Genomic DNA, 10,216 nt, shown 5'->3' with positions numbered 1-10,216 from the left:
CTATGCGTGTATAATAACAAATTCCCAAAGCATTTTTTTCTGAGATTTTAGCTAAATACCTGTCAGAAGTTCGAACATGCTGAACTGAATTGAACTGAAAATGAAATGAGTGAGTTGTATCAGATGAAGTAAAGTGTTAAGTACACATGCACACTCCTATAGTACTGATTATATAGTATCCCAGAATGCACCAGGATGTATGGTGATTTCAGTGTATGCAGCGTTATAATCTAGACAAAGGGGTGACTACTTCATTTTCATAGGTTTTATTGTTTGTTGGCTGGTTATGTATATGGGACCATCAAACAGATAAATTATTAAAAGTTGATTTTAAGCAGATGTCTGTCTCAATTTATAATAAAACGCATATAATTCATACAAGTTCATTTTTAATGAATTATGAGACATGAGAGTATGTTGCCATATGGCTACACCATGCGGTAGAGGGTTAAGAAATTGTTCAAAAATATTCTACATACACTTCTCTACGATATTTTCTGATACATTGTTTCACTCACAAATATAACCGAGAACACACAAAGAAACATAGTATCTTGGAATATCAATTAATGAGAAATTAACAAAACTATTTAGTTACAAAATAAAATAAAGTGATGATGTGCCACTTTGGAATAAGCAATTCTATTTAAACGTTTTAAATTTAAATTAAACAATGATAAAGTTTTTCAGCTTTAAGCAATATAGCATGTCCTTGAATTAACTTTTTCGAAGAATGTTACTAACAGATGCATAGTACTCTCAGATTTTTACTCAAAATAGATCCAAAAGCGATGAAAAGTACACATATCAGGCATTTATACTGTATGTCTCTGCTTGCAGAGATTTCAGTCTAGATTATTTCAGTGACTGCACTACATCCACCTTATTGCTAGATGTTAACCTTCATTACTGGTGATCCTGTTAATATGAATCACCTCAAACCTTGACTAGCGCACATCTGATGTCTGCCGTACATCTGCTTCATTGAAAGAAAACAATTGGGATCCTTTGAACAGATGCAAGCAAACTCATCTTCAAAGAGTTTGAGGGATCAGTATTCCTTAAGGTGTGAGAGCCTTTTCAATCATTTCAGGCTTCTTACACATTCCTCAATGTTCCTCTGGGTTCTTGAGTATTTGTGGGCACTTAAAGGTTTGCTGGGTTGTCTTCAGCTCTTGTGGATACCTTAAAATGTTTTATCCTTCTTCAAGATCCCTCAGGGCTCTTTGGGATTCTAATGAGTTCCTTAAAGATTGGAGCATTTCGGTTCTTTGAATTGCATCTTTAGAGATCCTCAAGAAAGGCCAGATTGGAGCATCTGGTCATGCATTCTTTCCAGGATGCGGTGAATGCTTGCGAAACTAGGCCGGTCAGTGGGATGAGTGCTCCAACACAAATGCATGAGGTTATACAGCTCCTGTGGGCAGTTTTCTGGACAGGTGAGCACATTTCCATCCCTTACATAGTAGATGACCTCCTCGTGGGCCATGCCATAGTATGGCTGCATGCCATATGAGAAGATTTCCCATAGTACCACACCATAAGCCCACACATCTGACTCGCTGGTGTAGCGGTTGTAGAAGATAGATTCAGGTGGCATCCAGCGAATCGGGATGGCGTCATTTTCACTGGCTTTGTAATAATCTGCTGCATATATGTTGCGTGAGAGACCAAAATCCGCAATTTTCACGACCAGGTTTTCGGCGACCAAACAGTTGCGGGTAGCTAGGTCACGGTGCACAAACTTGCGTTCCGACAAGTACGCCATTCCTGCCACCACCAGCTTGGATATGGAGAGCTGCTCCAGGCAGCTGAGGGGTGGGTAACGCTCAGGTTCTGACATGAGACTGCTGCACGTCAAGGTATCCCGACTTAGACTGGGCTGCTGGGTTGGAGAGCGCCGTCGCAGGAATTCATTCAAGTCCCCATAGGCCATGTATTCAAACATGAGACACATGGGCTTCCCCACCGCACAGACTCCTGCATGACAGATACACAAACGACAGGCTTAGTTGTGCTTCCAACAGTTGATACCTAACCAAAAATATCCTTCTGTTATTCTAACACTGGGTCGAGGCATTGAATCTGGTTCCGGAATGCCACAGAGGGGACTGATCCAGGGTTACACACTGGGTCAACTCTGAAATGGATAAGTCAAGCTATTTTAAGGCTTTTTCAGTTGTGTGGTACCCTTAAGGAAAGGACATAAGTGTAATAGGAAGCAGATGTGGTTCATTTTAGGAAAGTCCTCAAGCAGATGTATGGTGCAAGCCTTTGAAGGCATACAGTTGAGATACATTACCCAGGAGACGGACAATGTTGGGGTGATCAAACTCAGCCATGAGTGCAGCTTCTCTTTGAAAGTCGTTCTGCATATCAGCCGAAGCTTCCTCCTTCAACATCTTCACTGCCACCATGGTGAACGGCTCCATCGGCAAAAGACCAGGGGCTCTAAAGAACAGCAGGCACATTGGGAATCACATTGCAGTAATTTGCTGATCCTGCTGAGGGATTTGTAGCAGTACAAACCTGGAACATCAATCAGTTTATGAGCTTTTATCCTGTGTTTGAAGTAATGTAGTAGGCATAGTAGTCTGACTTGCTTAACTGAGAAATTACTTTCTTGGCCTGGAGTAACAGGCCACCTTCACTGATCTCAAACCAGCTTTCTCTGTCACACATTGACAAACAGGTCATAAAGCCTTTCAAAATAGTTTAAATGGTGATGCCAAACTTTGGAAACAGAACCACAATGGCACTAACTCAAGAACCAGCTTCGAATACCATTAAGATTACACTTCCTGTGCTGAAGGCTCCTGTGTGTTCCTGGAGAAGTAAACACTTTTCTAATGGGCAACTATAAATAACCACCTCAGCAGGGCTCGCTCACACGATAGTGTCTACAGGGAAGTTTCATAATGAAACACATCAGATGTTTACTAGGCCTATCCAAGTTCCTATTTCAGGAGACAGCCATATGGTGTATACATTTTACCCACTGCTGTACTTCCCAGGGTCTCTATATATCTGATATCAGGACTATTTGGTCTGTACACGTCAAACCTTTGCATGCTGATTCATGGTTTATGTAGTCTCATATCTAACTGGTGAGTCAGAAGAGAGTTTCTGAGAGTTCAGTCATTGTCCTTAAAACTGGGTTTACTTAATAATTCACACACTATAAAAGTTCACTCTGACAAAACCCTACAAAAGAAATCATGTGATGGACTGTCCGTATAAACACTGACAGTGGCAAACAAGAACAGACATTAGCACCACTGGTGTTACATTTGCTTGTAACATTTGGTAGCTCTCACCTTGCCTGAAACACCCTACCGAAGGCCCCCTCTCCAATATCACGGACATATTCAATGTTGTTGCGTGGATATTCGAGACTGAGGAGCTTAGAGTTGAGAAGGAGAGGCAGTCGTTGGTACATGGGGTTGGGATGAAGTCTGTCCAGCAAGAGCTCTGAGGGGAGGGTAGTCAGAGTAGGCGTCTCCAGCACCCTACTGAATATAGAAGCACAACTGTGTTATTTAGATGCATTCAGCTAATAATTTAAGAAATGCAACCATTTTTTTGTAAGTAATTACAAAGCAACTTCAAGTACATTTTTAGTGAGAGTTCTCAAGAGCAAGGGCATTCAATTCTCCAGGAGAGCCACCTTCCTGCAGAGTTTTACTAACCAAGGTGTCCGGGATTACTTGAACATTACAGACAAGGGTGTTGGAGCAGAATTGGAGCAAGACTCTGTTTGATGGTGTACCTCCAGGAGATGGGATAGCCAACCCTGCTGCTAAAGGGCTACATTCCTGCAGATTTCAGTTCAGGTCTTGCTCCAATAAACCTTTGTTTTCAAATCATCCTGAACACCTTGATTTCAGGTGTGTTTGATTAGGGTGGGAGCTAAACTCTGCAGGATGGTATCCCACAAGGAGCAGGGTTGGCCATCCCTGTTCTGGAGTAATTTTGATTGTGTGTCCTGTTAGGGTTAGATTTAAGATTTGGACTATGATTGTTTAATAGGAATGTTGTTTCAGGACCAACAACAGATGTTGATAGCAATGCCCACTTGGTACATCTTGGTACATTCCTGTTCCTGAAGTCCTTACTATCTGCAAATTCAGCTCCAACCCTGATCAAACAGAGTTGAACCAGCTAATTAAGATCAAACAGGAGCACTTCACAAGTACATTAAGTTCTGTTGGTGCAGGGATGGAAATGAACTCTACAGGCACCCCTGTCCCACATCAGTCCTCATGGATCACACTTTTTAAAGCAGGGTTCCTCAAATCTAGTCCTGGAGGGTCAATGCCCTGCAGAGTTTAGCTCCAACCCTGATCAAACACAACTAAGCAATCTAATCAAGGGGATCACTAGGAAATCACAGGTAGGTAAGCTTGATCAGAGTTTGAGCTAAACTCTGCAGGACATCGGCCCTCCAGGACCGGATTTGAGGAACCCTATTTTAAAGGTTTGAGCCATCAACTTTTCCCAGTGCCGGTAATTGTATTGAGAGACTATATGATTGTAAATGACTATAAATGAGACTTTACAGTCCATTATTCACCTTTTCCTCTTTTGCCACATTTTCTTTCGCCTGTGGCACATGAGGATGAGTATGGTAAAGAAGGCCGCCCCAGCGAAGCCAGAAATGATGAAGATGATAACGCTCATTGAGTAGGCTGTAGACACAGGAGGAGGTGGGTAAATCTGGACCGGTTTTGTAATGGAGGGTGCAGTCTTCACACTCATAACTGAATAAAAGAAAAATAATGATAAGCCAGGACCAGCATTTGTATTATATTTCAGAGTTAGCTGACAATCTAGCATTAGCTACCCCAGTCAAAAATAATTTTGAATTTTCTTAGCTTTGTTCTAGTTTATCTTATTTATTCGTGAGATATACATTTATATACCTTCTCCACATTTGGGCACCAGACAGTACTCCCAGCGTACATTACGGTTTGTGGTGTAGCACCATGGCCTGTCACTCTCTCCGCCTGGGTTACGACAGTAGTTTTCTGCATTTCGCAACTCAGGAATCACATCTACAGAGAGTCTATGCTGATGGGGATCCTGAGTGGGATAAAAACAGAGCGGTCAACCAAGAAACTCAAACCTCTGTGGCTAAATTCAATATTCCCATTATCCCTGATATTTCCAGCACTGTGAGGTTGAATCCCACCGCATGCATTAAACCTTTCCACACTGTTTTGAAAAGAGACAAAATCTTCTCCATTAAAAACTTCATTTCAAAGGAAACCTCTGGATTTATGTATTCTGACCCTCCATTGTTTTTGCTGTAAAAACATTTGTTTCCTGTGTTCATATCTGTTGAAGGTCACTGAGCATATGCCAACATGCAGCATTCAAATTTTTTAGGGGTAGGTTATATTTTTAGGATAGTGACATAAAAAAAAGTATATTTGATTATAGCCACAAGGGAAAATTATAGCATGTTAAAATGAACGTTTGTTTATTAATATGTGCAATTCTAACCATTTGCCCAATACTATAACTTAGCAATGCTGGTCAAATCCTCCTCCAGAGCACCTTGGCATATGCCAAAAGCATATCTTTGTCAAATCTATTGTTATTTGCTATTATTGTCATAACCTTTATTACACGACTGCATTAACCATTGTGGAAGACTAGACAGACTGCATTACCTGTAACAATAATCTAAAGCTAAATACATAGCTACTTGTCTATCTACTAGCTAACATTATTTTCCCTGCCCGTGCGGCCTAGATGACATAATCCTTGGTGAATAGGTGATAGGACTAGTTATTACAAGATTTTGTAGATTAAACTTTCCTCAGAAAAAAAAAATGCATTAAATAATTGCACAAAATAAGAGTATAGGAACATTTATTTGTAAATTTGGCTATGCTGACTTTAAAACAAACATGTACGTTATTTGCTATTATTGTCATAACCTTTATTACACGACTGCATTAACCATTGTGGAAGACTAGACAGACTGCATTACCTGTAACAATAATCTAAAGCTAAATACATAGCTACTTGTCTATCTACTAGCTAACATTATTTTCCCTGCCCGTGCGGCCTAGATGACATAATCCTTGGTGAATAGGTGATAGGACTAGTTATTACAAGATTTTGTAGATTAGACTTTCCTCAGAAAAAAAAAATGCATTAAATAATTGCACAAAATAAGAGTATAGGAACATTTATTTGTAAATTTTGCTATGCTGACTTTAAAACAAACATGTACCTGCTGGTTCCATCGCTGACAGGCAATGGAAGATGCTGTCATGTTGTGAGTTCCTTGGTAAAATCTTCCTTTGTCATTGTAACATGTTGCTAAAGAACATATAAACTGTAAATGGTCAAATAAAATTAAATGTGTGCTGTTATGATCATTATTGAAGTTTAATGCAAACTGGAGTCCAAAGGTCTGCTAGTAAACATGCATCTGTGTTTGCTAATTTTAAATAATGTAATAATTAATAATAATTATTATTTTATTAAACAAATCGAATTAGTAATTATTACACAATTTATTATTAGTAGTAGTAGTAGTAGAAGTAGTAGTATTGTTGTTCAAGTGTAAATAAAAATAAATCTCTATATATCTTCCACTTTTACACCCCACCATACGTGAAGAAAGCAAAGTCAAATTCTCACTTACTTGTAACTTGGTCTTTATTGAGATCTGTATAACACAAAAAAAGTGCGTTGTTAATTGATTTATTCATTTTACTCATTAAGATTAGTTACTTTTCTGTCTGCAGGCTTCAAGAAGATACACAGCCTAATTGTCACTCTCCTGCAGTATATAATTACCATTTCATTGCTGCTTCCCACAAAATTTTGCCAATCCATGAGCAAGACAAGAGCTTGCAAAGATGGCATGGAAACATTTAGATGGGAACATTTACTCAGCTGTCCAATCTCCCCAACTTCCTCACATGCTTTGGCTATAAACCACCGTAATCTTGTCCATCGACAGGTCTGCTGTCCTCACATTCCTCACGAGGCATTTCATATAAACAAATAAAATCTACAGCATTGTCCTGCCAAGAACCTTACGTGGCAGTTTTTCCTCTAACACCCATTGTTTTCATGGGACGGATGCTTTATGAACATCATTGACAATCAGCCCCAAAATATCACAGGATTTTCAGAACTAAAAATGTATGTTTATATAATAGCGTGTCACGCTTACCAACGTAAGGAACCGCTGTGCATGAGGATGGGTCTGCTTGTTGGCTGGGTAGAGAGGTGCATTCTGGGAGAGTGATGCTATGTGGGAACCCTCGATGAGATCTTTCCTCAGCAGAGCGCCACTCCTTATAACAGTACAGCTCTTTCACTGCCAGACAGTGCTCCCTGTGACAAAACAGCACAGCGTATGTAGAAATATATATATATATAGCATGGGTGGTTTAGTGGTTAAAGCTTAGGGCTAGCATTTGAAAACTTGCCGGTTTCTGGGTCAACCACCATTGTTTGCTCAAGCATGATGAGCAAACCTCAGGTTGCTCCACTACTGTGACCTGCTTTGGATAAAAGCATCTACTAAATTAATACTTACTAAATAGCACTATGGGTCTTTTTTTGTATGTGGTGCCGTTTCTGTGCTTGAGGAAAATCATGTCATATTGTATTTTGTATCATATTGTAAAACTATATTTGATTTATTTTATTTTATTTTACTTTACTTCACTTTACTTATTTATTTATTTATTCAAATTCAAATTATTATTTTTAAATTATTTCATTATTTAAAATATAATAATTAAGTTAAATATAATACAAATATGCATGTGCACAATATAATATAAATACACCAGGGCTGCCTTTCCCAAAAGCATCGTAAGTTTAAGTTGATCGTAAAAACGATCGCACGAATCATCTTAGACTTGCGGACCATATCCCAAAACCATCGTAACTTAAGTAGTACTTGAAAAGATCTCGTAGATCTACGAGTGCTCTGGAGTAATTGTAAATACCTACATACATCATAAAAAGAAAGAATTATGAGGTCACCTGCAGGACAATCGACAGATTACACCTTTAACTTCATTCAAGTGCAATGTGATTATAATTAAAGTTTTTGATTGTACTTTATTGTAGGGATGCACCGTAATGAAAATGCTTGGCCAAAGCCGAAACCGAACAAAATGAAATACTGGGCCGAAGGCCGAAAACCGAACAAGGTTTTTTGAGTTGTTGTTTTTTTTCCCATGTATTTTGCCAATTTTTTTCACCACTGCACAAATTAAATAGCCAAAATGTGCTTTTTACTGTTTTGTCTTGCTTTTCAAAGAAAAAATCTATTACAAAACAACAATTTAAAAGTATTTAACACTGAAATATGGAAAAATAGGAATATAGGAAATATGTTTCAAAGACTGGGAAAAACAGGGATAAACTCAAAAAATGACTTGCTGACGTGCACTAAAACCAGCCATGTATTTGACCCGGAAATAACATCTCTACAGATATTTTATACTATATCGTATAAAATTAATCTATAAGTATAAGATTGATCTACTATATATATATAATATATATTATTATATATAGTAGATTAATATTATACTTATAACTATTATATTATATTATATTATATTATATTATATTATATCCGGGCTGTCAGGAACGCAGCATTAGGTTAACATTTCAATAAACGAGTGTGTACTACAATTACGAGCCAATCTATAAATTGACATTTCAGCACTTGACAAACGGAAAGCGACTCCTAAGTAGCACTTAAAGCAGGGTACGTGCGATTGTGTTTAGTGCATTTTTGGGAAACGTATGTGAAACAATAACGAATGTTCGTAAAATGACTCACAGAAACAGCTCTTAAACACTAAGGTCAATCATTATCGAGAAACGTAGCCCTGTTTCTTACGGGAGCCCAGTAGTGCACAACACAACGAAGTCGCGGCTTGTTTCCGTTGTGTTGTGGCTTGTTTCCATTGTGTTGTGCTAATTTCATTGTGTTGTGGCTTGTTTCCATTGTATTGTGCTAATTTCATTGTGTTGCGGCTCGTTTCCTTTATATTGTCCTAATTTCGCTGTGTTGCGACTTGTTTCCGTTGTGTTGTGCTAATTTTGTTGTGTTGCAGCTTGTTTCTGTTGTGTTGTGCTAATTGCGTTGTGTTGCGGCTTGTTTTCCATTGTGTTGTGCTAATTTCGTTGTGTTGTGACCTGATTCCACTGTGTTGTGCTAATTTTGTTGTGCTGCGACTTGTTTCCATTCTGTTGTGCTAATTTTGTTGTGCTGCGACTTGTTTCCATTCTGTTGTGCTAATTTTGTTGTGCTGCGACTTGTTTCCATTCTGTTGTGCTAATTTTGTTGTGCTGCGACTTGTTTCCATTCTGTTGTGCTAATTTTGTTGTGCTGCGACTTGTTTCCATTCTGTTGTGCTAATTTTGTTGTGCTGCGACTTGTTTCCATTCTGTTGTGCTAATTTTGTTGTGCTGCGACTTGTTTCCATTCTGTTGTGCTAATTTTGTTGTGCTGCGACTTGTTTCCATTCTGTTGTGCTAATTTTGTTGTGCTGCGACTTGTTTCCATTCTGTTGTGCTAATTTTGTTGTGCTGCGACTTGTTTCCATTCTGTTGTGCTAATTTTGTTGTGCTGCGACTTGTTTCCATTCTGTTGTGCTAATTTTGTTGTGCTGCGACTTGTTTCCATTCTGTTGTGCTAATTTTGTTGTGCTGCGACTTGTTTCCATTCTGTTGTGCTAATTTTGTTGTGCTGCGACTTGTTTCCATTGTGTTGTGCTAATTTCGTTGTGTTGTGCTAATTTCGTTGTGTTGTGCTAATTCCGATGTGTTGCAGCTTGTTTCTGTTGGGCTGTGCAAATTTTGTTGTATTGCGACTTGTTTCCGTTGTGTTGTGGCTAATTTCATTGTGTTGTGACTTGTTTCCATTGTGTTGTGCTAATTTCATTGTCTTGCAGCTTGTTTTCGTTGTGTTGTGCTAATTTCATTGTGCTGTGCTAATTTCGTTGTGTTGCGACTTGTTTTCATTGTGTTGTGCTAATTTCATTGTGTTGCAGCTTGTTTTCATTGTGTTGTGCTCATTTTGTTGTGTTGCGACTTGTTACTATTGTGTTTTGCTAATTTTTCTGTGTTGCGACTTGTTTCCATTCTGTTGTGCTAATTTTGTTGTGCTGCGACTTGTTTCCATTGTGTTGTGCTAATTTCATTGTGTTGCGACTTGTTT

The 10,216-nt window shown here is 38.6% G+C and overlaps 1 protein-coding gene across 1 annotated transcript in view; it reads right to left on the bottom strand.

Annotated features, from left to right (window-relative positions):
• Positions 1-625: 625 nt before the first annotated feature.
• Positions 626-10,216, bottom strand: part of LOC107723318 (muscle, skeletal receptor tyrosine protein kinase-like) — a 14,302-nt gene continuing 4,711 nt past the window's right edge. Inside the window, exons 3-10 of the mRNA XM_016531884.1 lie at positions 7,199-7,362; positions 6,662-6,685; positions 6,245-6,333; positions 4,923-5,082; positions 4,574-4,760; positions 3,318-3,512; positions 2,303-2,451; positions 626-1,980 (exon numbers count right to left, since the gene is read on the bottom strand). Coding sequence (XP_016387370.1) covers positions 1,295-1,980; positions 2,303-2,451; positions 3,318-3,512; positions 4,574-4,760; positions 4,923-5,082; positions 6,245-6,333; positions 6,662-6,685; positions 7,199-7,362 — 1,654 coding nt within the window. The 3' untranslated portion in view covers positions 626-1,294. The remainder of the gene's footprint in view (positions 1,981-2,302; positions 2,452-3,317; positions 3,513-4,573; positions 4,761-4,922; positions 5,083-6,244; positions 6,334-6,661; positions 6,686-7,198; positions 7,363-10,216) is intronic.

This window comes from Sinocyclocheilus rhinocerous, unplaced genomic scaffold (genome assembly GCF_001515625.1).
Source record: "Sinocyclocheilus rhinocerous isolate Xijiao unplaced genomic scaffold, SAMN03320098_v1.1 scaffold6448, whole genome shotgun sequence".
Lineage (NCBI taxonomy): Eukaryota > Metazoa > Chordata > Actinopteri > Cypriniformes > Cyprinidae > Sinocyclocheilus > Sinocyclocheilus rhinocerous.
Note: the sequence above shows the minus strand (reverse complement) of the source record. Positions and strands in the feature narration are given on the sequence as shown.